This window comes from Bufo gargarizans, chromosome 3, assembly GCF_014858855.1.
Source record: "Bufo gargarizans isolate SCDJY-AF-19 chromosome 3, ASM1485885v1, whole genome shotgun sequence".
Lineage (NCBI taxonomy): Eukaryota > Metazoa > Chordata > Amphibia > Anura > Bufonidae > Bufo > Bufo gargarizans.
In genome coordinates this window covers 232,648,969-232,676,137 of record NC_058082.1, presented here as the reverse complement: position 1 = coordinate 232,676,137, position 27,169 = coordinate 232,648,969, and the positions used below count along the sequence as shown (strand labels likewise).

General features: G+C 43.1%; 1 protein-coding gene across 2 annotated transcripts in view; it reads left to right on the top strand.

Moving 5' to 3' along the window:
• The window catches only part of NALCN (sodium leak channel, non-selective), a 759,765-nt gene that overhangs the window by 643,946 nt on the left and 88,650 nt on the right, over window positions 1-27,169 (top strand). For both annotated transcript variants that reach the window (XM_044284936.1, XM_044284935.1), the window contains 4 exons: window positions 2,473-2,574; window positions 3,011-3,080; window positions 4,502-4,593; window positions 4,673-4,795. In XM_044284936.1, coding sequence (XP_044140871.1) covers window positions 2,473-2,574; window positions 3,011-3,080; window positions 4,502-4,593; window positions 4,673-4,795 — 387 coding nt within the window. The remainder of the gene's footprint in view (window positions 1-2,472; window positions 2,575-3,010; window positions 3,081-4,501; window positions 4,594-4,672; window positions 4,796-27,169) is intronic.

The following is a 27,169-nucleotide window of genomic DNA, read 5'->3' as shown; positions in this document are numbered from 1 at the left end:
TGTTCGGGTTTGACGGGTTCGGCCGAACTTCACAAAAAAGTTTGTGTTCGGGAGCCGAACTTGACCCCAAACCCCATTGAAGTCAATGGGCACCCGAACTTTTGAACACTAAAATGGCTCTAAAAATGTCATGGAAAGGGCTAGAGGGATGCAAATGGCATCAAAATGTGGTTAAGAGCATGGCAAGTGCTCTGCAAATAAGTGTGAATAGGGAAATGACTTTAAATAACATAAAATAGAAAAAAAAATCTTGATCTAGGAGGACGAGGTCCATATGGAGTAGGAGGTTGAGGAGGCGGTGGATGTGGCAGTGTAGGTAGAAGCGCCGGTTGAGGAGGAGGAGGTAGCCTACACTGCTTTTTGATTTTAAATTTATTTATATTTTTTTAAATGAGGGTACACCCCATAACATTGGGAAATATAACCTGTGATAACCCCCTCCAGTCGTGCTAAACACACGTTCTTAAGGGGAAAATTAGCTCGGTCCTTAAGCGGTTAAATGATACCCCCCAAAAAAACTGATTAATCCCATCTCCATTCATCATCCTCTAATTGACCTGTCCCCCTATCCCATTTATTCCTAGTGCCATCACTCAGCACAATATCCCCTTTATTTAAGATACTTGTAACTATGTGACTTCTATAAAGACTAGCAACTATACCTTTATTCCTACCACAAGCTACCGATTTTTTTATCCAATCTCCACCACTCAAGTGATATTGTTGTGTATCTCCCATACATGCAATTGCATGCTTGAATTGAAGATATCTATAAGACTGCACTTCGGGTTACCACCTATATTTTTGAGATAAATATTGAAAATCTCTTAAAGTGACACCCTCTACAAACTGTTACACATACAGAATTTTAATCCATATATCTACCCAAAATTACCATGGTTTAAATTATAAAACTCATAAAATGAATAATAAAATTACTGGAGTATAAGAATAATACCTCCTTACCATGAAAAACTTTTCCATAATTTAACCAAAAGTTTGTTTCAGTTGACGAGACTCCAACACTTCCAAAAATTAGAAAATTGTCCCCTAGTGCTTCCTGTAATATATACTATACAATCTATCTGTTTCTACCTAACCACATATTGTAGTTGTCCCAAAACAAAAATTTTAAATCTGGTATTTGTAAAAGCAAATATCAATAAAATATTAGTTATATATATCATATAATATTCAATTGATAATATTAGAAGGGCCCTTACTGGATAGATATATAAAACAAACCATAAAAATGAATTAATACACATAAAATAACAATGCATTAAATCAATAAAAATATATATTATTATATCAATAGAGAAAATTATGGAAAAAAAATTAAAATTCTCCAAATATAGTAGTGCCTTTGAATTAGTCAATCAAGTGATATAGTCAATATGTCACACTGTAGTAAAAATATTCCTTTAGTGTTATGACCAGGAGCGGCACCGGGAGCGGGGAAATATATATCCTGTGAAGAGCCTGGCACATGGGGTGGTTGTTTCAGAAATTGGATAACCCCTTTAAACAGCGTTTTATATTTAATGCTTCTTCAGCCCCCAAATACGGATGATGTTTTTTTTTGCGGACCCATTGTAATAATGCCATGTTCTATCTTTTTTGTGAGACCGTGGAATGGACATACAGATGCAGACAGCACACAATGTGCTGTCAGTATTTTTTGCAGCCCCATTGAAATTAATGGGTCCACATTTAATCCGCAAAAAATGGGGATCAGCTGTGGACCAAAAATATGATTGTGTGAATGGGGTTTGAAGCAGATATCACATAGGGAAGAGGAAAAAGCAACTAGAGGAAATTAAATGGCTGAATCTATTTTTCTTGTGAGGAAGGATTTGAAGTCAGAGGAAAAATTAAATAAAAGATACTGTATGAAGTGGTATTACTCCAAAATGTAGAGAAGGCAGGCGGGTATTTGTGGAAGGAGGGAGAATGCTCTCTAACCTGGACTCTTCTACTAGCCATAAATGTTCATCCATGCAATGGAGTATAACAGTCCAGGTATTCCAATAACTGGCTGACTCATAGAAGAGGGGTCTCATGCAGGATCCACCAGCATTATGCCTAACAGGACATGTGGACAGATTTTTAAGACAGACCCTTTAATGGGTAAAAATGTACTGTGCCACATATATGTTCCAAGAGGCTTGTTCAACAAGGATTTCAGTTAATGGAGCTTTTGTAGTTTGAAATATACTTTTATATTATACTTGCCTTTCTATAAAAATATCCCTTAGCTTGCCTTAGCTTAACAGAACTGTACAGCATATACTTGGAAATACATGGTCTTAAGAAAGACTATCCCATCTCGTTTTTAGCCACTGTATATTTTTTTTACCCATATAACATTATATGTTTCCATTTGTAATATCTTCTAGTAGACTACTGAATCTCTGTATCTTTTCATGTTTTAAGGTCTAATTTATTTTCCTTTGCAACTCATTTCTTTAGAGCATGCACAAGGCAGCGCATGCTGAGTGGCTCTTTTGAAGGGCAGCCTGCCAAGGAAAGATCAATCCTTAGTGTGCAACATCATATACGACAAGAAAGAAGGTAACTTTAGCAAGAAAGTAGCACATTTCTTGATTTTATTTCAGCATCTAACTAAAAAAAGTAGCACATTTTCTGATTCTGTTTCATCCAGTACAACATTACAGAAGCTAATATAACTACTACATAACCTCCCATTAAATATACTGTCGTAAGACTTGTTATTATAAATGTCACTCTATTCACATGCAACACGGCTATCAATTTAAAGATCAAAGAAAAGATTGTTTTCTTTGTTCAAGCAGATTATACATCATTTTACATGGATGTAAGCCTCTAACCCCCAGCCTTTATAAGTGACTGGCTTTTAAATGCCTCACTTAGCCATGAGCCCCATTCTTTATTTCTTTTTCAGACATTGTCTATGCCCGCAAGTCAAAGCTTGATCAAACTTGTTTTCCTTTAGTGTTTTCCAATGCAATTTTGTTGATTGTTGCAGGTCACTAAGACATGGATCGAACAGTCAAAGAATCAGCAGGGGCAAATCTTTGGAAACACTAACACAAGACGTGAGTTGCATCATTACCCCTTTGTTGATCGGAAGCATTGTTGTGTAGGCTAATAGCATCTGTTCATTTGTTTTTATTTTCTGAGAGTCACAGTGCAGTTTATGTTTGTTGACAAGAAAAATTGCTAGAAGAAATTGATAGCCTGAAAAGGATTATACACTTGCTACCCTTTTTTAAATGTTGGCCTCCAATAATCATGAATATAATGCTTGCATCCTCATGTACCATTTTCTGTTGAGGAGATTGAGAACAGTTATATATAGTTCACAGGGGGGGCAAAGTGCCACTCTGCCACATAAGGGAGGACCAGTGTTCATAATTTATGTACTGTAAGCTCCCTGCCACTCCATTTAGTGTCTATAGGACTGACAAAAAACAGCCCGGTACAGCATTCAGAAATTTCACTTAGTGCCTTAGACTTTGAAATCCCTTCTAATTTCAGTCTTGTAGCTGATGGAAAGGGGGATCAGGGTCCCCTGTTCTGACAATAATTGTTCTGTATGTACATTGAGAATAGCTGCATTTCTGGCCAATTGACTTTATATCTGGCATTTGTAACGTTTCCCCCTCTATAGGCTCTATTTATTATTGTCATTCTTTCCTCGCTTCAGTTCTACTGTGGGTGAAGACTAGTTGTTATGATGTCTCCCATACACAGCACAGAAAGCAAAGAGGAGATTCTGCTACCCTTCCCCTCTATGTATTACATACACAGACACATGGAAGACATTATTCAGCAGTAATGAGCAGTGATACACAAATCCAGCTTTGGGGGAATAGTAGTACACTGAAAAGTAGTAGCAGCCTCTCTCTGTGTCCATGTCTCTCTCCCTCTTTCTGTCCCTTTTCCTACCCTTCTCCATTTCATAGACCTCTTCATTCCATAGACCTCTAGGGGCAGCACCTCTAACCTCATCAGTGAGCTGATGATCAGCATTAAGCTCTGCCTTACTGAAAACAGATTTTTATAAGGGAATTGACTGTGAGCGATCAGCGCAGGAGTCAGGGGAGAAACAGAGGAGTCCGATAAGTGGAGAAAGAGTAATATATTTCTGTAATGAAGAGTAGTAATTCCCTTCTCACAAATTGTACTATTGCTTTATGGAACTAAATTTAAATAGTAGTTACCCTTTCAGACTGGGATACCCCATTAATGAAAATATGGTTTTAAAATTGACAGCAAGTTCATTTTTGCCACGCATACTTTCCTGAGTTTGTAAAAGGGGTATAAAATTAATTTACTTAATTCACATGCACTGCCAGCAGGATGTCAGTGGATTTTGTTATGATGTAGGAGTCCATGCTTAAATCTTGGCAGACTTCTGAGCATGTGAACACACTCTTAGATATTTATCATTATCATTTACGAGTCTAACATGAAACAAAACAAGCCATTTTCCATTTTCCTCTAAATACTGTAGCATTCCAACACTGTAAGGTACAGAAATGCCCAGAGAGAAGACAGTGAAATCAAAATGATCCAAGAAAAGAAGGAGCAGGCCGAGATGAAAAGGTATTTCTGCTTTTAAGTTCATGGATTTTAGATTTTAATGATGGCATTGTGACTAACAGTCTTATGTACCTTTTACTAGGAAAGTTCAAGAAGAAGAATTAAGAGAGAATCACCCATACTTTGACAAGCCCCTTTTCATAGTTGGTCGAGAGCACAGGTTTAGGAACTTCTGTCGGGTGATTGTCCGAGCACGATTTAACGCGTAAGTGAAAAAAACATGATCCAATAAAATCTTAAAACTTGTCTTCCTTACTAATGTAATATTTTTGTTATAGTCAACCAAATGGCTGTAGTGATCGGCTTTGCATCTGTTCATTAGATATATATGTCTTTTGCATTAAAGAGTTTGTCTCCTGAAGACAACTGTTTTCCAGATGCAATATGTAAATGGGGGTCATTTAGTAAGACTTAAAGGAGTTGGCTCTCAGTTGTAGCTAATAGGTTAGTGCAGAATGGGACACCCTCATGATGTCTATAGGGGTAATTTTGCCTCACTCACCAGGTCTGAAAAAAGCGGGTGTGGCGTGGATGGTGAAGGGGACGAGCTGGCAAGCCCGTCTCATTTACAATTTTCTATGCCTAAATGTTAGACAGCTCAGAAGAAGTTATAGACAGGCCAGCGTCTCTTGATATCTTTGGAGGATCCACCGTTGTCTCACTTCAGTAAGTTGTATTTATCATGTAGAGAAAGTTAATACAAGCCACTTACTTATATATTGTTATGATCCATATTGCTTCCTTTGCTGGCTGGATTAATTTTTCCATCACATTATACACTGTTCATTTCCATGGTTACAGACCACCCTGCAATCCATCAGTGGTGGTCATGCTTGTATTAATTTTCTCTACATGATAAATGCAACTTACTGAAGTGAGACAACCCCTTTAATAAAGCCCTAAGCCGGCGGTGGATCCACCAAAGATATCAAGAGACGCTGGCCTGTCTATAACTTCCGCAGATCCTCCACCATTTGTAAATGTAAGACAGTTTCCGAGCTGTCTAACATTTAGACCTTTTTCTACGCCTAAAACAGGCGTAGAAAATGGTAAATGAGACGGGCTTGCCAGCTGCCCCTTCACCATCCACGCTACCACCACTTATTTACACCTGTCGAGAATGAGGCGAAATTACCCCCATAGACATCATGAGGGTGTCCCATTCTGCAGTCACCTATTAGCTACAACAGAGAGCCACTAAAAAAGTGTAGTTCTTGCTATGGTCCATTATATGATTGCCTGTAATACTACATTTCTCTTACAGTGGCTACTGTAAGGGTAAAATATGGTCACAGTTCAGATGATCGGGTGATTTTTCCTTTTTTTTTTTTTTTTCATTTTTTACTCCCAGCTCCCCCAAAGCCATAACTTTTTTATTTTTTTATTCAGATAGCCGTGTGAGGGTTTGTTTTTTGCAGGTCAAGATGTGCTTTCTAATGGCTTCATTTGCAGTTATGTACAATGTTTTGGGAAGTGGTAAAACAATTCTAAATGGGGTGGAATTATTAAAATGAATATAAAAATAAAACACCATTCCTCCGCAGTTTTATGGGGCTTTTGGGGGGCTACTATCTCTCCTTGGGTAGAGCTCCTTACTCGTCGTGAGGAGACTTATAGACCATACATGTTCCTCGGGAATTCTGGGAAGAAAAGGATGCAAATGAGCTCTTAACAAGCTCTGCCTCTAATGCCACCAAAAGGGTCATTCTCCCCAAAACAACTGTCTTCAGATGAGGTTCTGGCTTATTTAGTATCCAAGTCATGTCTCAAGGCCAATTGAAATGATTGAACATTGACTTATAGGATAGCTGCCTTACATCTGGTGGCATTAGAGGCAGAGCTTGTTAAGAGCTCATTTGCATCCCTTTCTTCCCATGGGGATTTTTTTCACACAGTTTCCTATGCGGTAAAACTGACTTGTTATTTTTATCTTCCCATTCATTACAATTACAATGATACCGCATATGTACTGTATAGTTTTTCTTTCATTTTAATACTGTAAAAAAAATAAAAACTTTAGAAAAAAAATATTTTTCTTTTGCATTGCAATATTCTGACCCCCCCATAACTTTTTTATTTTTATGTGTGTGGAGCTGATTGAGTTCTAATTTTTTGTTGAACGATCTGTACTTTTTAATGGTACCATTCTGGGGTGTGTATTACTTTTTGATAACTTTTTATTGAATGTTTTGTGGGAGGTGAAGCAACCAAAAAACAGCAAATTGGCCATTTTTACTTTTTGGCCATTTCTCTGGTATTCAGATCCTCTGCCGGATCTAAATACTGGAAAAGAAAAACGCAGATGTAAAAGTAGCCTTACATAGACTTCAATGTTAAAAAAATATCCATCACTATCCTTTTTGTTTTATGAGACGCCAAAATGGCTGACCAAAACTGTTGGAAATGTTGAAATTCAGTATGTCCGAATTTCTCTCAAAGTCTACCATCAGAAAGAAAATGATGGGCCCAATACACATTTGATTGTTGGCAGATTCTGCTGATATTCTCTTGCTCTGCTGTTATTAATCTAGAGTTTATGGGCAGCCTGTTACAGGAGGAAATTTTAGCCCCAAACAAGCCCCAACCAACGACACAGATATTGATTAGCGCTTTCTTGCTAATTTGTCAGCTGGTTAGTGGGCATTTTACACGGGCCAATGAGTGTCCCTTTTCAATGATCATAAGCCCACGTAAAAGGCCTCTAATTTACAGTAAATATCTTAAAACTGGAAGGAGCATGGTTATTTAGCTTTTTTTCACAGTTCACAGCCCCATGAGTATATGAAAGGGAAAAGGGAAGACTATAAAGTAAATTTCTAAGCAGCATCTCAACTTATAGTACCTGAACCTGAGTTAAATAAATATGAAAGTGCAGATTTGCTGCCCTGCTATGGATCTGTGTGTGCACACAAACCCGGTGACATTTATTTCTAGGTAGAAGCACACATAAATGGAACGCCCAGAGTTAAATATGCTACTTGTTCTCTAACCTTTTCAGCTATGCAGAGATAATTCTGGAATAATAGCTTTTGTATAATGGATGATTTAAAGTCCCAACCTGACTTTTAAAAGGTCAAGAGGTCCTCTCCAAACAGGTGAAAAGCTAGACTAATTTCTTCATGTTGTTGACAAACACATACTCGCACTTAAACCCATACTGTGCTTATAAACTATCATAGTATAGTATGCAATTTTCCTTTTTATTTAAAAGGAATCTATCACCACGTTCCTGCATATCAATCCAAATCACTGTTTAGGTGTGTTCTTGTCAGCTGATTTCAATGCACTTCGCCCCCCCCCCAAACACACACTTTGCCAACTTTGCAACTTTGAGTGACAGGGCCAGGCACTCTGTATTCTCGCGACTGTGTGTTTGCCTTTGCCTGATGCTTACCAGGCCAAAGGAGCCTGTACTCTGTCTGTAGTCTGTACTGTGCATGCGCTGATGACATCACTCTACACCCAGAAAAGACAGATCTCAGCATCAAGACACTGGAAGTTGCTGATTCCTGTCACTCAAACTGGGAAAGTGGGGAAACTCGGCCAGCAGGCAGAGTGAGCGGAGCTTTAGGTGCAACAGTGATTCCCTTGTTGCACCAGGGAACCAATTTGCATAAAATAAATACATGGATATTTCTTCAATGGAACCCCCGATTCAGTTGGGGCAAAGTCCTTTCAAATCAGCAGGCAAACGCACTTCTAAAAGTCATTTGAATTGATATGCTGTTATGTGGTTACAGATTCCCTTTAAACTAGAGATAGTTTTATGGTTCACATGACATTGACTGTCCTAAAGGAATTGTTTAATCAAGAATAATCTTTTTAAATGGAAGCTAATCCAACTTTCAGCAGATCACAGCACTCGAGCAAGCAGCAAAACTGTAAGGGAAGTAATATTAATATTAGTGGTCATTCAAATGTGTCCAAACATGCAATCTGTGCTTGGTCAAGCTGGCTCCGCCAAAGCGAGAAAGGCATTTTCACAACAATGTACCCAAGGTGGACTTTCACTTTCATTCTTACCCTGGTGCAATGTTTCAGTGTTCTTCTGTCAGTTAAAGGACAGCTGTAACTTAGTATTCACTGGAGTTAAAAACAACCCCAATCAATCAGCTGCTAGATATGCAAGTTTCCAGCACTCCTGGGGAAGATGGAATGGAAAAACCTTCCCCCTGGAAATTAAGATTTTTTCTGCTTTTGTATTGGGTCTTCAAACTGGAGATTTTCCTTTCATGACCCCATGCCTGCAGAGTTTGCAAGCTAATTTCAAGGGCTTATTTTTATCCTACCAAGCCATTATTTTGTTAAAAGATAATTTCATATCTTGTTTTCCCAGAGTCATGTGAGTCTGTTTGTAAGAAAAAAGAGATTGACTTTTTGGTTGAGATTATGTTTTCAAACCTGACACCAGTAAAGATGATGAAACAGTATTGACAACGGTAATGGTCAATCCTATGACAGCACTTTCCCTGCAGCCATGATACTGAGGAAGGTTTCTCAATGTAGCAACATTCTCTTTCATTACCAACATAAAAACAAAGTTTGGCGGTATCCTGGGTCCTGGTAGAAAATAGTTTTCTGTTTTTTCAAACTTGTATGTCTCTATAATTTTGAAATTAACACTCTTTCTGTTTTTCATTTCCTTGTGCTGTTATCACCCTTAGGCTACATGCACACGACCGCGGTGTGTTTTGCGGTCTGCAAATCGCGGATCCGCAAAACATGGATGCCGTTCGTGTGCTTGCGGAACGGCACGGACAGCCTTTAATATAACTGCCTATTCTTGTCCGCAAAGCCTTAGGACTCATGCACACGACTGTTGTTGTGGTCTGCATCCGAGCCGCATTTTTTGCGCCTCGAGTGTGGACCCATTCACTTCAATGGGGCCGCAAAAGATGTGGACAGCACTCCGTGTGCTGTCCGCATCCATTGCACCTTTCCTTGGCCCCGCAAAAAATATAGCATGTCCTATTCTTGTCTGTTTTGCTGACAAGAATTGGCATTTCTACAGTGGGCTGCTTGTTCCGTTCCGCAAATTGCGGAAGGCACACGAGCGGCTTCCATTTTTTGCGGATCTGCGGTTTGCGGACCGCAAAAAACGGAACGGTCGTGTGCATGAGGCCTTAATAATATATTATTTCTTATGGCTGCATTTCATTCTTCTCTAGTCAGAAGCCTTGGATGTCATGAGTGGCAGATAAAATATCTTTCACCCATCATGTCAGCTTATCTGCGTCACAATCATTTTCTTTGTCTAATTTTCTTATTGAATATCTGAAAAAGACTAATATCTGCAGAGCATTATTTTTCGTTTATGGATTTAGGATTTCATTAATACATATTTCTATTCTCGTATATTCAGCAGCTTTTCTTTTTATTAACTCTTGTAGGAGTAACACAGTATTATACTAAATTGAAGTCATCCTTTTTATTTGAAGTAGTTAGTGTTGCCACCTGAAAAATGGCACACCTATCTGTCATATATAAAGGGATGCTTAAAAGTTTGTGAATCTTTCAAAAATTTTTATATTTTTGCATAGATGTTACCCAAAACTACATCAGATCTTCTAAGTCCTAAAAGCAGATAAAGATAACCAAATCAGACAAATGAGTTAAAATATTACACTTGGCCATTTTTTTATTGAGGAAAATGATCCAGTATCACATGTCTGTGAGTGGAAAAAGTATGTGAGGATTAGAACATAATTTGAAGTGACATTTGAGTTAGGTGTTTTTAATAATTGGGATGACAATCAGGGTTGAGTGGGCGACTTGTTTTATTTAAAGAACAGAGATCTATCAACATCTGACTTTCACAGCATGTTTGTGGAAGTGTATCACAGCAGGAACAAAGGTAATTTCTGAGGACTTCAGAATCGTTAATTTCTAACGATAATTTGTTTTCCCTTAGTCCTAACAGCAGCACAGATGGGGTTAACTGCCCCTGTGGACTGGTAGGACCGGCGGAATTTTAATGAGCCCAAGAACCAATAAACGATCTTCAGCTCCCTGAAAGGGAGGAGATCACCCCCCAGCCCACCGTGTGTTTAACAAGTATGATGTAAGTTAGGGAGGGATATTTGTGTGCTGCTGTTAGGACTAAGGGAAAACAAATTATCGTTAGAAATTAACGATTCCCTTACGTCCTACCAGCAGCACAGATGGGGAGATAGCAAGATAAAACCCCTAGGGAGGGTCCTCATGCCTGGCAGAAGTAAGAACTGTCTGCCCGAAAGCCGAAAACTCTGCCATCCTAGCATCTATCCTATAATGGGAGATGAAGGTTGACTCAGAGCTCCAGGAGGCCGCCTTACAGATCAACTCTAAGGGGAGAAGGCTTCTTTCCGCAACCGAGGTGGAGACCGCCCTAGTAGAATGGGCTCTCACAAACTCGGGAGGATCTAAGGTTTGGGAGACAAAAGCTTCCTTAATGGCCTCCTTGATCCAGCGACTAATGGTGGCTTTAGACGCTTTACGGCCTTTAGACTTACCGGCAAACAGGATAAGGAGATTCTCATCTATCCTGAACTCTCTGGATCTATCCACATAGATCTGGAGGCATCTAGAAATATCCAGCGGATCTCTAGCTGGAGTATCAGAGGAGGAGGCTGTAAACAAAACTGGTAAGGAGATTACCTGGTTAATATTTTGAAAAGTAGGCACCTTAGGTCTGAAGTATGGTAAAAACTTCAGGAGTACTCTGTCCTGTAAGAAAATAATATATGGATGAATTGCAGAGAAAGCCTGCAATTCAGAGACTCTTTTGGCTGAGGCTATAGCCAGAAGAAAGACCATCTTTAGAGTTAAATATTTGAAATCAACCTCCTCCAAAGGCTCGAAGGGGGGAGATGCTAGACCCCTGAGCACTACTGAAAGATCCCACTGGGGAATGGGTTTCAGTATAGTAGGCTTTAGTCTTTCCGCTCCCTTCAAGAAGCGTTTGATGAGAGGGTCCCGAGAGTATGGCCTGTTGAGACAGGCCGAGATGGCACAAATTTGTACCTTCAAGGTAGCTGGAGATAGGCCTCTATCTAATCCGTCCTGAAGGAAATGTAGTATCGCAGGAAGGGGCGGATCTGCAGACGCCACCTGTTTGGAATCACACCATGCCACGAAGATTCTCATGATCCTGGAGTAGGCCTTCTTTGTAGACTCTGCTCGGGAATGCGACAAAGTTCTCAGGACCGACTCGGAAAGCCCTTCTATGTTGGGAAGGGGCTGATCAACCTCCAGGCTGTCAGGTTGAACCTGTGCAGATCTGGGCAGAGGTGAGTGTCCCATGACACCAGGGTCTGCTCCGGGGGGAGTCTCCAGTATTGTCCCCGACTCATCTGAATGAGCTGGGTAAACCAGGATCTTTTGGGCCAAAACGGTATGATGGCTATTACCGAGGCCTGATCCTGACGGATTTTCATCAATACCCTCGGTATCATGGAAAAAGGAGGGAAGATGTAAGCCAGCCTGAACCTCCACGGTATCGACAGAGCATCTATCGCCAGGGGGTTGTCTTCCCGGTACAGGGAACAGAACCTCAGCACCTTGGCGTTGAACCTGGTTGCCATGAGGTCCACCTCTGGCATACCCCAACTGTGAACTAGCTGCCTGAAGACCTCCGGATGCAGAGACCACTCCATGGTCGGTAATCCTCGACTTAAGCGGTCTGCTATCATATTGAGGGAACCTCGGATATGAACGGCAGATAGATGGGAAAGGTTCAGCTCTGCCCACCGAAGAATCACCCCGATCTCTGATAGAAGGGGTAATGACCTTGTGCCTCCCTGCTTGTTTATATAAAGAACCGCAGTCATATTGTCTGACTGGACTTTCACCGCTTTGCCCCGAATCTGAGGGGCGAAGTGAAGGAGGGCTAGCCGGATAGCTCGCATCTCGCGAAGATTGGAGGAAAGATGCCGCTCCAGGGGGGACCAAGATCCCTGCACTTGGGATCCGTCCAGGTGAGCGCCCCAGCCTACAAGGGACGCGTCTGTAGTCAATATGACCCAAACTGGTTGGGTCATAGACTTCCCTGCTGGCAGTCGAAACCACCATCTGAGGGAATTCCGGGTTTGACCGGACAGGGAGCACAGGGAATCTAGCCCCGCAGGGCTGCCGTTCCATAAGTGTAAGACCTCCGACTGAAGAGGACGGAGGTGCCATAGCGCCCAAGGGACTGCGTCCGCAGCCGCTGACATGAGCCCCACCATCTTCATGAGAGTCCGAATAGAGACTCGACGAGGGACATGAAGGACCTTTGCCAGGTCCTGGATCCGCGCTTTCCTTTCTTGAGTCAACCGGAGGGACATCTCCACAGAGTCGACCACGAATCCTAAATAATGGATTGAAGATGATGGGCTCACATTCGACTTCTGCCAGTTGATGATCCAGCCTAGGCGGAGAAGAAAGGAGATTGCGACCTGAAGATGGTGGGTAAGGATCGGAACTGAAGAGGCTATGAAAAGCCAATCGTCCAGATAAGGAATAATAGTCAGCCCCTGAAGTCTCAATGCTGCCACCACCGATACCACCACCTTGGTGAAGATAAGTGGGGCAGAAGAGATTCCGAAGGGGAGCGCGGTGAACTGAAAGTGCCTGCGAACCCCTGAAATCTGGACCGCGATCCTGAGAAATTTCCGGAAGGCGGAATGGATCGGAATGTGAAGATAAGCATCTTTGAGGTCCAGAGTAGCCATGACATCCCCGAGGTTGAGGATATGGGTGACTGACCTTATGGTTTCCATGCGAAACCTTGTTTTCCTTATAAATCGATTGAGAAATCTCAAATCGATGATAATCCGGAGGTCTCCCGTCTTTTTGGGAACCAGGAACACTGGTGAGTAAATGCCTAGGCCTCTCTCCCCTGCCAGCACCTCCTCTAGGGCTCCCTTGGAGATATAGTCCTGGATGTAAGATTCCAGGACCAGTTGTTTGGCCGGCCCGAAGTTTCGTGTAGCGACGAATCTCTCTGGGGGGAGAGAGAGAAAGTCTACCCGGTACCCGACGGAGACTAAGTTCAGAACCCAAGGGTCTGCGATCAACTGACTCCAAGAGTCTTTGAAATGGGAGAGACGGCCCCCCACGGGCGTTTGGGGGAGTGGTATGGGAAAGTCTAGAGGAGACACTGCAGGGACAGCAGGGCTTATCCAAGAGCCTCGACGAGGCCCATAATCAGGAGGGTTTTGCCTCCTTAGCGGGTTTACGGGAGCGCCTCGAATACTTACGAGACGGTCCCCCCCAATCTCTGCGCCTAGATTGCTGCCCCGGGCGTCCTTCACGCTTCTTTCCCTGCCTGGGGCGTCCCTGAAAGGGCTGCTGGGGGAGGCTCTTCCCCTTTTTGTCGGAGAGCCCCTCCATGATTTTATCCAATTCGGACCCAAACAGCCTGTCTGGTTCGAAGGGGAGCCCACAAAGATTAAACTTGGACGCGTTGTCCGCGACCCAAGGTTTCAGCCAGAGTGGTCTGCGGGCAGCCGAAACTAAGGCCATGGTTTTGGCGGCCAGCTTCAACTGCATCTGGGTGGAGTCGACTAAGAAATCCATAGCCAGGTTGGCTGACTTGAAAGCTGCTAAGATGTCATCCCTGGATACGCTCTGGTCCACATCTGTCTGGATCTGATTGAGCCTAGAGCGTAGATAGGTGGCCACTTCAGTGGCCGCAATGGAAGTTGATGCGGAGGCAGCGGCCGCCGCATAACTCCTTCTGAGGGTGCACTCTGCCCTCCGATCTAGAGGGTCCTGCAGACTAGACCCATCATCTGCAGGGACTAGAGTGCGCAGGGACAACTTGGCTATCGCCATGTCCACCTTGGGAATGGAACCCCACGATTCCACCAAGGGTTTAGCCATCGGGTAAATAAGCTTGAACTTTCTAGTGAGAACTGGGCCTTTCTCAGGCTTTCGCCATTCTGTGCGCATCACAGAAAGAAGGGTCTCATCCGCTCTGAAGACACGCTGTGTCCGTACGGCGGGATCGGAGGACTCCCCAATGTCAACATCATGGTCCCCCGACCTGATGGACTTAAGTAACTTCTGCGTCTTTTCTGGAGGGAAAAAGCAAGAAGTGATCCCTTCTTCCTCAGAAGAAGACCCCACCGAACAGGGGGTGGGTCTTTCGGGTGGTGCGACTGGAGCCACATCCATGGGAGTCTGAGAGGGTCCTGGTAACCTCTCATTCAATAAGCGCACCACTCCCTTAATGGAATCATCCACGTATGTCTTCGTCCACTGAAACATCTCCTGCATCGTGGGTTCCGTGGACGCCGTGCGACAACTTTCACACCTAGAATAGGGACAGCCGTCGTCTAAGGGCGTGTTACAATCAAAGCACGCCAAATGCTTCCTCTTGGCCCCGGATTTTCGCTGATCCGGATCCTTGGGGGAAGCCATAGTCTGTAATTGGAAACAAAGAAAGACAGGTCATAACACCTACAAAAAAATTGGAGGTGGAGAGACGAGACCTTAAGGGGGCCCACCAGCACTAGAGAGATATAGAGCTGCAGAAGGAACACACAAACCCACGGTCAAGCAATATATAAGGATATCACAAGGCACAGGGAACTCTGGAGCTAGCTTGTCAAAGCAATGCAACCAGAGCACTGAATGACAGGCTCTGGGCGCTTAAAAAGGAAGAAGCCCCGCCCCCTGGGCGGGTCCCAAATCGTAAGTATCCTTAAGATATAAGGGAGCTCACAAACTAGCTCAGCCTGCTTTGGATAGCTGCCCCGGGTTATCCTGAATCACAGAAAATAATTCTTATAAAAAAGGGTGAGGATAGGACCTCAGCCGCGCTGCGAAAAAACCGGAAGTGACGTAACGCAGCTAGTGCGCGTCACTTCCGGAAGATGGCGGCGCCCATAGCGCCACACGTGTGTGGCGATGGGAGGAACGGGAGACCAGGTGAAACTGAAAAGGAGAGGGGAGGGGACACCCCGCTCCCCGCGGTCCCCAGGTATAGAAAAATCGCCGCGATCTGCCTGAAAATAAAGGCAAAAAGAGAGCCATGTAAAAAAACGGGGCGATCCTTTACATTAGAAGAAAAAAAGGAGCCCCTAACTCTCAGCTCCAAAAAGGAGCGATACGCCAGTCCAACCTGTCCAAAGGACAGAAAAAAACACGGTGGGCTGGGGGGTGATCTCCTCTCTTTCAGGGAGCTGAAGATCGTTTATTGGTTCTTGGGCTCATTAAAATTCCGCCGGTCCTACCAGTCCACAGGGGCAGTTAACCCCATCTGTGCTGCTGGTAGGACGTAAGGGAATCAGAGTGGAACAAGCTGGAAAACTTTCCCTACAGAGTTTGGATTCCACCAATCCACAGTCGGGCAGATAATATAAAAGTGGAGGAAATTCAAGACCATTAATACTCTTTCTAGGAGCGGTTGACCAACAAAGATCATGCCAAGAGCAAAGCATGTAATAGTCCACAAGGTTGCAAAGAAAACCAAGGTAACCTCTTAGCAACTATTGGTCTTTCTCACCTTAGCTAATCGTAATGTTTAGGGATGACCGAATCGAAAATGACGAAGCGGACTTCGATCCGAATTTCAGGAAAAATTTGATTCGCACCGAATCTGAAATTTCCTCACGCTTCGTGGTAACGAATCATATTTTTCCTAAAATGGCTGCTGCACGTGTTAGGACATGGAGCATGGAACTCTGGGAAAGGAGGGATCCCCCACAATGCCATGCATGCAGCCAATCAGCAGCCAGCCAGCCCTGTGATGTCACAGCCCTCTAAATAGCCTCAGCAATCTTGGATTCATCCATTTTCCAGTGTACTTAGCACAGGGAGAGACGTCAGCAGGCACTAGGGACAGCGGTAGAAAAAACTTTTATTTTGCTGTATAGAAGTTCAGGAAAAGGATAGGGAGGAATCATTTCACAGTATTGAAGCAGAATAGGGTTCAGTAGGGAAGTTTACAGCCTTGCTGCACTGACTGCGGATCCAAATTGCCATTATACAGCTCTGTAATTCCAGCAAATATTTCTTGTTATTGGGGTGCAAGTGCTGTTTGGTACAGCCATTAACAGGGTATATTTCAAGGAAATATTTCTACATCTTATTTACCCTTATGCTGTGCAGTTATGTGTTCTAAAGCTCTTTTTGGCATGTATTAGTAGCAAAGAAATATATATTATTTGCCGTTCAGTGGGGCAATGATATGTTCTGAAGCCTTTTGTGGAGTGTATAAGTGGAAAAAGTAAGGGCCTATTTGCCGTTCAGCAGTGCAGTTATATGTTTTAAAGCCCTTTTTGGCGTGTGTTAGTGGCAATTTTTTTTTTATTATTTGCCGTTCAGTGGTGCAGTTATATGTTTTAAAGCCCCTTTTTGCATGTATTAGTGGCACAAAAAAAGTATTTGCCGTTGTGTGGTGAAGTGAAAAAATTACAGCCCTTTTTGGCCTGTATTAGTGGCAAAAAAAATATGTATTTGCCATTCAGCATTGCAGTTATATGTTCTAAAGCCCTTTTTGGTGTGTATTAGTGGCAAAAAAATATATATTATTTGCCGTTCAGCAGTGGAGTTATATGTTCTAAAGCCCTTTCTGGCATGTATTAGTGGCACAAAAAAAAGTATTTGCCGTTGTGTGGTAAAGTGAAAAACTTACAGCCCTGTTTGGCATGTATTAGTGGCAAAAAAAATATATATTTGCTGTTCAGCAGTGTAGTTATATGTTCTAAAGCCCTTTTTGGCGTGTATTAGTGGCACAAAAAAAAAAGTATTTGCCGTTGTATGGTGAAGTTAGAAAATTACAGCCCTTTTTGGTGTGTATTAGTGGCAAAAAATATATATATTTGCTGTACAGCGGTGCAGTTATGTGTTCTAAAGCCCTTTTTGGAGTGTATTAGCGGCAAAAATATATATATTTGCCTTTCAGCAGTGGAGTTATATGTTCTAAAGCCCTTTTTGGCATGTATTAGTGGCAAAAAATATATACTGTATGTTTGCCGTTCAGCGGTGCAGTTCTATGTTGTAAAGCCTTTTGTGGTATGTATAAGTAAAAAAATAAGAGCCTATTTGCCGTTCAGCGGTGCAGTTATATGTTCTAAAGCCCTTTTTGGCGTGTATTAGTGGCACAAAAAAATGATTTACTGTTGTGTGGTGAAGTGAGGAAATTACAGCCTTTTTTGCGTGTATTAGATATATTTGTCGTTCAACAGTGGAGTTATATGTTCTAAAGCCCTTTTTGGTGTGTATTAGTGGCAAAAAATATCTATATATTTGCCGTTCAGCGGTTCAGTTATATGTCCTAAAGCATTATGTGGCGTGTATAAGTGGAAAAAAATAAGGGCCTATTTGCCATTCAGCAGTGCAGTTATATGTACTGTATGTTCTAAAGCCCTTTTTGGTGTATATTAGTGGCACAAAAAGAGTATTTCCTGTTGTGTGGTGAAGTGAGAAAACTACAGCCTTTTTGGCATGTATTAGTTGCAAAAAAATATGTTTGTCGTTCAGCGGTGCAGTTATATGTTCTAAAGCCCTTTTTGGTGTGAATTAGTGGCCAAAAATATATATATTTGCCGTTCAGCTGTGCAGTTATATGTTCTAAAGCCCTTTTTGCCATGTATGAGTCGCAAAATATATATTTTTGCCGTTCAGCAGTGGAGTCATATGTTCTAAAGCCCTTTTTGGCGTGTATTAGTGGCAAAAAAATACTGTATATATATTTGCTGTTCAGCGATGCAGTTATATGTTCTAAAGCCTTTTGTGGCTTGTATAACTAGAAATAAAAAATAAGGGCCTATTTGCCTTTCAGCGGTGCAGTTATATGTATGTCCTAAAGCCCTTTTTGGTGTGTATTAGTGGTGCAAAATAAGTATTTGACGTTCAGCAGTGGAGTTCTATGTTGTAAAGCCTTTTGTGGTATGTATAAGTAAAAAAATAAGAGCCTATTTGCCGTTCAGCGGTGCAGTTATATGTTCTAAAGCCCTTTTTGGCGTGTATTAGTGGCACAAAAAAATGATTTACTGTTGTGTGGTGAAGTGAGGAAATTACAGCCTTTTTTGCGTGTATTAGATATATTTGTCGTTCAACAGTGGAGTTATATGTTCTAAAGCCCTTTTTGGTGTGTATTAGTGGCAAAAAATATCTATATATTTGCCGTTCAGCGGTTCAGTTATATGTCCTAAAGCATTATGTGGCGTGTATAAGTGGAAAAAAATAAGGGCCTATTTGCCATTCAGCAGTGCAGTTATATGTACTGTATGTTCTAAAGCCCTTTTTGGTGTATATTAGTGGCACAAAAAGAGTATTTCCTGTTGTGTGGTGAAGTGAGAAAACTACAGCCTTTTTGGCATGTATTAGTTGCAAAAAAATATGTTTGTCGTTCAGCGGTGCAGTTATATGTTCTAAAGCCCTTTTTGGTGTGAATTAGTGGCCAAAAATATATATATTTGCCGTTCAGCTGTGCAGTTATATGTTCTAAAGCCCTTTTTGCCATGTATGAGTCGCAAAATATATATTTTTGCCGTTCAGCAGTGGAGTCATATGTTCTAAAGCCCTTTTTGGCGTGTATTAGTGGCAAAAAAATACTGTATATATATTTGCTGTTCAGCGATGCAGTTATATGTTCTAAAGCCTTTTGTGGCTTGTATAACTAGAAATAAAAAATAAGGGCCTATTTGCCTTTCAGCGGTGCAGTTATATGTATGTCCTAAAGCCCTTTTTGGTGTGTATTAGTGGTGCAAAATAAGTATTTGACGTTCAGCAGTGGAGTTCTATGTTGTAAAGCCTTTTGTGGTATGTATAAGTAAAAAAATAAGAGCCTATTTGCCGTTCAGCGGTGCAGTTATATGTTCTAAAGCCCTTTTTGGCGTGTATTAGTGGCACAAAAAAATGATTTACTGTTGTGTGGTGAAGTGAGGAAATTACAGCCTTTTTTGCGTGTATTAGATATATTTGTCGTTCAACAGTGGAGTTATATGTTCTAAAGCCCTTTTTGGTGTGTATTAGTGGCAAAAAATATCTATATATTTGCCGTTCAGCGGTTCAGTTATATGTCCTAAAGCATTATGTGGCGTGTATAAGTGGAAAAAAATAAGGGCCTATTTGCCATTCAGCAGTGCAGTTATATGTACTGTATGTTCTAAAGCCCTTTTTGGTGTATATTAGTGGCACAAAAAGAGTATTTCCTGTTGTGTGGTGAAGTGAGAAAACTACAGCCTTTTTGGCATGTATTAGTTGCAAAAAAATATGTTTGCCGTTCAGCGGTGCAGTTATATGTTCTAAAGCCCTTTTTGGTGTGAATTAGTGGCCAAAAATATATATATTTGCCGTTCAGCTGTGCAGTTATATGTTCTAAAGCCCTTTTTGCCATGTATGAGTCGCAAAATATATATTTTTGCCGTTCAGCAGTGGAGTCATATGTTCTAAAGCCCTTTTTGGCGTGTATTAGTGGCAAAAAAATACTGTATATATATTTGCTGTTCAGCGATGCAGTTATATGTTCTAAAGCCTTTTGTGGCTTGTATAACTAGAAATAAAAAATAAGGGCCTATTTGCCTTTCAGCGGTGCAGTTATATGTATGTCCTAAAGCCCTTTTTGGTGTGTATTAGTGGTGCAAAATAAGTATTTGACATTCAGCAGTGGAGTTATATGTTCTAAAGCCCTTTTTGCCGTGTATTAGTGGCAAAAAATACTGTATATATATTTGCTGTTCAGCGATGCAGTTATATGTTCTAAAGCCTTTTGTGGCTTGTATAACTGGAAATAAAAAATAAGGGCCTATTTGCCTTTGAGAGGTGCAGTTATATGTATGTCCTAAAGCCCTTTTTGGTGGGTATTAGTGGTGCAAAATAAGTATTTGACGTTCAGCAGTGGAGTTATATGTTCTAAAGCCCTTTTTGCCGTGTATTAGTGGCAAAAAATACTGTATATATATTTGCTGTTCTGCGGTGCAGTTATACGTTCTAAAGCCTTTTGTGGCGTGTATAAGTGGAAAAAATAAAGGCCTATTTTGGTGTGTATTAGTGGGGAAAAAAGGGCTTATTAGCTGTTGAATGGGGAAGTGAGACTTTTTTGGGGTGTTTTAATTTACTTTTTATTTATTTATTTGATCTAACATTATGTCAGACAGAGAAGTGCAGGGCCCTGCACAGGGGAGTGTTTCTGGCGCAGGCGCGTGGCAGGAAGAGTCACAGCTAGAGGCCTAGCTCTTGGTGTCATCTAGCGTTCTTGTCTTGACCAGCAACCCAGCGGTTCTTGAATGATTGACTCGGTCATCCACTTCGTCCCAAGTTACATCAGACAACCCCAGCCAAGAGTCGATGGGTTTGTCAGACACAACCATTAGTTGGCATGGCCCAGGAGCAGGCCCTGTGCCCTCACCTGTCCTCAACCTGCCTCTGTCCTTTTCTATTCTAGAGAAGTATTATATGCTGTGGGCTGAGCTCCACTATACAGCGAGGACAAGCTACTAGAGGACAGTCAGCAGCTACTGTCCAGCCAAGATGTTGATGAGATCCGCTGCTCCCTCCACTAGGCATGCAAGTAGAGATGATGAGAGTGGCATGGGAGCTGGTGTTACGAGCGGTCTGGCTTCTGACCCAGAGACCGTTGAGGAGGACATCAGTGACCTGCAGACAGTACTCGATGATAATGATGTAGCAGATCGCATTTGGGAGCCAGGTGAATTAGGGGCTTCATCCTCATCGGGAGAAGAGGGTGGCAGCTTGCCCGTGAGGCAGCAGTGGAGACAGCAAGTCACTAGCGTGGCTGGGAGTCAGCAGGGTGGCAGCAGTGGGAGATCAGAAGCCAAAGGTGCCTCGGGTAGACCACGCACTTCGCAGGAGTCTACCTGCCCGGAAAGTAGTGGTGCAGAGGTTCACGGAAGCTGTGTTGGTAGCAGTCAGTCAGTGCGGAGTGTTGGTGGTAAAATCACCTACTCGGCAGTGTGGCAGTTTTTTGTTAAGCCACCGGAGGAGGTGAACATGGCCATTTGTAGAATCTGTGGGCAGAAGGTGATGCATGGCCAGGGTACCAATGTTGGCACAGCCCTGTGTCAATATATGCAGCGTCACCATAAAGTGGCTTGGGAGAACCGTGGCTCCGATGTGGTGGTCCAGCCTGCCACAGCAACCTCTGCATGCACCCGATTTCAGGCAGTCAAGGCTCCACCACCTCAGCCGAAGGGAGCTGTCTGTCCTTCCCATCATCCTCTGGTCCTGATGCTCCTGCTCATCCTCCTACTCCTCATCAGTCATTCCGTCAGCAATCGATCCCTAAAGCGATTGCCAAGAGACAACAGTATGCGTGCACTCCTCCAACGGCGCAGAAGCTGAATGTGCTACTGGCCAAGTTTATGGTGCTGCAGTCTCTCCCATTCCATGTGGTGGACTTGGCACATTTCAGAGTACTGATGGCTTGTGCTGAGCTGAGGTGGATAGCCCTAAGCCGTCATTTCTTTGCCAAAAAGGAAGTACAAGCCCTGCACATGTATGTAGAACAGAAGGTGGGCCAGTCCTTGAGCCTGTCGGTGTCTGCCAAAGTGCACGGCAGCACCGACGCGTGGAGCTGTAACTATGGTTAGGGACAATACATGTCCTTTATGGCCCACTGGGTGAATGTGGTTCCTGCACAGCCACACCAGCAACTTGGCCAGGTGACATCGCTTCCGCCTCCATGTTCTCACGACGTTGGTCCTGCGACAATGTCCACCTCTGCCTCCTCATTCTCCACCGTGTCTTCAGCCTCCACTGCAGGGACAATTCACAGTGCCCCTCCAGCATATCACATGTGCTGGATACGGCGGTGTCAAGCTATTCTGCACCTCATTTGCATGGGCGAACTGAGTCACACAGGGAAGGAACTGCTCCGTGTGATGCATCAAGAAATTGAATCCTGGCTCTGTCCGCGACAACTCAAAATCGGAACAATGGTAAACGACAACGGGAAGAACATGATGTCGGCGCTGCGCCAAGGAGGGCTGAGCCATGTTCCTTGCATGGCACACATGTTCAGTCTTGTTGTCAAGTGATTCCTGAAGTCTTCCACCCATCTGCAAGACATCCTAAAAATGGCCAAGAAACTTTGCATGCACTTCAGCCACTCATACACCGCAAAGCACACCCTCCTTGACCTTCAGCGGCAGAACTGCATCCGCCAACTTAGGCTGATATGTGACATTTCCACCCGTTGGAATTCCACCCTCCCATTTGTTGGACCGCCTATACGAACAGAGAAAGGCCATAAACTATTTTTTGATTGTCCAAGCAGACAGAAGTACTGCCCTGTGTAACTTCGATGTCAGGCAGTGGCAGCTCATGTGTGACACCTGCCGTTTGCTTAGGCCCTTTGAGAAGGTCACGTTATTTATCAGTCGCCAGGACTACGGGATGAACAACGTCATTCCACTGCTTCATGTCCTGGAACAGATGCTGGTAAATCTAGCTGGTCAGGAGACTGGAGACGTGGCGCCTAGATCTCACGGCCACATAAGCCATGTGGAGGCTGAACTGAAGGAGGAGGAGGACATTGTAGCACAAGCAATGTGTAGTGAAATGGGTGGTTTTTCTACACAGGTAACAGAAGAGGAGGAGCAGGAGCATCCAGAGGCGCTTTAGGGTGATGAGGAAGACGAGGCAGAGGCCCCACACACACCGTGGCAGTATGCAGTGGAGATGGACGCAGGGAGTCCCTCCGAGTCACTTACACAAATGGCAAGATGCATGCTCGCTTGTGTAGAGACAGACGAATTGTCACCATGCGGCAGAGGGATGACTTCTGTCTCTCCACCTTGTTGGACCCTCGCTACCCGTCCAAAATGGGGGCCTTTTTTATACCCGCTGAGAGGGAGGACAAACTGAAATACTATAGAGACATGCTATGTAGTCAGTTGGCCACTGCCTATCTGCGCCATCGTCCATCCTCTCGCAGTTCTGATCAGGAGGGCCCTCTGCGCTCACGTTCATCTGCCATGGCTGCTGTGGCGGGGTGGTGGGGTAGCTCCATCAGCAGCAACTTGACTCTAGAGTCACTGATGTGCAGCTTTCTTCACCTGCCTAGTGAAGAAACTACTCACCAGCAACAGAAGCTAGACCTGGAGCAGGACCTGAAACAGCATGTGGTTGCATACTTGGACAGCACCCTGCCACCCTGCATTGAAGATCCGCTGGACTACTGGGCAGCCAAACTGGATTTGTTGCCGCAACTGGAAGAGTTTGCCCTGGAAAAGCTGTCCTGCCTGGCCAGTAGTGTGGCATCAGAGCAGGTGTTTAGTGTGGTGGGGGCCATAGTTACCCCAAGAAGAACTCACCTGTCCACCCAAAATGTGGAGAGACTGACCTTTGTCAAGATGAATCAGGTGTGGATCAGCCAGGATTCCCATACACCAATGCCTGATGCATCAGACTAGATGATCCATGGTGCCACACCAACACTTTGACAAAAGAGACCGGTTTCTTCTGGCTACCTGCCTCAGCTACTATTCTGATGCTGCCACCCGACTGATGCCACACATCTGATGCCAAGTGCTCCTTCTTACTCCCACCATCTTCAGATGGTACTGGTATTTCCACCCACCTCTCCACTCTGTCACCAGGTCACTCTGTGTCTCCTGATGCTCCTGCCACCTCCACACTATGTCATCTTGCCACTCTGTGGTCTCCCGATGCTGCTGACACCTTTACAGTATGTCACCTTGGCACTCTGTGGTCTCCTGAGGCTGCTGCCACCTCCACACTCTGTCATTGTGCCACTCTGTGGCCTCTTGATGATGCTGCCACTGCCACACTGTCATTGTGCCACTCTGTGGCCTCCTCCTCGTGCTGCTGCCACCTCCAGACTCTGTCATTGGGCCTCTTTGTGGACTTCTCATGCTGTTCCCACCCTTCCCACTTCATGACTGGGCCACTATTTTGCCTTTTGTCCTGGCTAACATCATCATTTATTTGACCCTTCTTCTGATCTGTCAGAAGGAAGGAAAAATGAGACGCACAACGGATCCTGTCTATGTAACAGTTGTAAGGCCTGCATGACATGCTCCCTATTTTGCATCAGAATTGGCTTATGATTTGGTAGCCAAAAGCAGGAGTGGGTGCAAAACACAGAAGACAGGAAAATATTTTATTCACGTGTCATCTCTGTTTTGGATCCACTCCTGTTTTTTGGGGGGCTTTGGCAAAACGGATTACTGACCAAATGCTGACCGAGTGAAGGTGGATGCTCCACAGACAGGATCGTTTTTTGGGGGGTTATTGTTCTGATGGATCAGAGGAAGGGCAAAATAATCAGTGACGTCAACACAAACTTACTGCTGACACCCTCTCCACTCTGTTGGGGGGGCTCTGCTGGTATAAGCGTTTAATAGAACAGGTTCTATAGACATCTATGTGGAATCAGCTACCGACGGTGTAAAACGAGTGTGCTTCTTCTTGACTCTAGTATTGACCTGTAAGGCTGAGTTCACACTCGAGTTATTTGGTCAGTTTTGGTCCCTTAACTGCCCAAATAAGTGAAGTGTGCAGTGTGATTCTAACAGTGATGCCTGTCATCTGCATGTCATACTGACACACAGTATTGTTTCACTACTACAACAGACTCCCTATGTGTGTTACGGCAAGGCACAGTGTTCTACACCACTATAAGGGTCCTCTGCAGCCAGGAAATAGCTGTTTTTTTTTATCTGATTCACCATGAATAAATTCTGATCGGACCAAATTTTTGGGAAAAATTCAGTAAACCGGTCGACTCTAATTTTTGAGAAATTCGCTCATCTCTAGTAATGTTCATGAGTCCTCCAGCAGGATGACGCTGACCAACAATAGTGTGCATGGCAGAATTGTAAAGGTAGAGCCGCTGCTGTCCAAAAATAATATTGCTGTCCCTCTGCAGTTTGCTGAAGATCACCTGGACAAGCCTGAAGTCTGTTTTGTGGATGGATGAGACCAAAATAGAAGCTTTTGGTTTAAATGAGAAGTGTTATGTTTGGAGAAAGGAAAACACTGGCTTCCAGCATAAAAACCATCCCATCTGTGAAACACAGTAGTGGTAGTAACATGGTTTGGGCCTATTTTGCTGGGCCAGGACGGCTTGCCATCATTGATGGAACAATGAATTTTGACTTATACCACCAAATTCTAAAGGAAAATGTCAGGACATCTGTTCATGAAAGCTGAAAGTGGGTCATGCAGCAACATTCAAGAGAATGTGGGTCATGCAGCAACATGACCCACGACAACAAGTCCAAGCACACAAATCATTCTGCCAAAAAATGGTTAAATAAAATGAAGTTAAAGTTTTGGAATGGCCACATCAAAGTCCTGACCTTACTTCAATAGAAATGTTGTGGAAGGACCAAAAGCAAGCAATTCATGGGAGGAAACCCGCCAGTATTACAGCGTTCATGCTGTTTTTTTTGGAAGAATAGGCTCACATTTGTTCAAGCCAATGTGCAGGACTATTCAACAGTTACCTGAAACATTTAGTTGCAGTTTTTGGTGTAAGGAAAGGTTCATGTACTTTGGCCACTCAAAGATGTGATATTTGATCATTTTCCTCAATAAATGACCAACGCTAATATTTTGACTAATGGGTTCGGTTATCTAGTTTTAGAAAATCTTATGCAGTTTTAGATAAAAATTCTGAAAGGTTAAAGGTCCACTGTACCTCCTCTAGGTTCCATGTACCCGTTAGCTTGCATCAGCTAATGTAGTCAGACATTGTGTATCCCAGCAATGAATAGAGATCGAGTTCATCAGTTTATGGATGATTGGTCAGGCAATCAGCATTCAAATGTATTAACAGGAGTCGCAGTTATCCAGGTCCAAGTGCTGGTCAAGAAGCTATTGTGTAGCAATACAGCCACATTAGATAGCTAGTGATAAATCTATCTGCCTAGGCAATCAACAACACTAACTATACACTGGTGGTCAGCGACTGCACGGACGTCTGATGTAGAACTGTGATCCATTACTGCAGTGTGGAGGAGAGAGTGCACATATCCCCCATGTATAACCAGTCAAGAGTCTCATAAACAGTTGTTTTTAAAACACCTTTTGGGGCTCACAGCCCGTTTTACACTCACCGAGAAAAGTTATATTTTAATAGTTATTGCAGATCTGGGTCAAGATTGGTATTGAGCTCAGTATCAGAGGATGAAATTGAATTTCAGATTTAGACTGATTTGTGACCAATATTTGAGAGTAATGGGTCTTTTGTATATGTAGAAAATGTTTAGAGTTCAGCTCATGCAAAATGAGAGCAAAACCAAAAGTGTTGCGTTTATATTTTTGTTCAGTGTAGTTATAAATCCTCTGATTCATGTCTAGTTACTTTACTATGTTATATGCGTTTTTCTAAAGATGTCTTTAGCTTGAAATTAATTTGTGCATGTGTGAATCACTAATATGTGGAGATATAATGTGGATAGACAGGACCATTCGAGGTTAGCATTCTTCTAGAGATCATAGACCATGTGTTGTCCTAACTTACAGTGCAGTATTCCTAATGTTTTGGAAACATAGTAGCATATAGTTTGAAAGCCGAAAAAATACACCTCCATCGATTTCCATATATTATCCTGCAGACTTGACCTAAAAGGAGGCAAAATCTCTTGTGAGGTGGAACTCAATTTTCTTCAGAAACCTG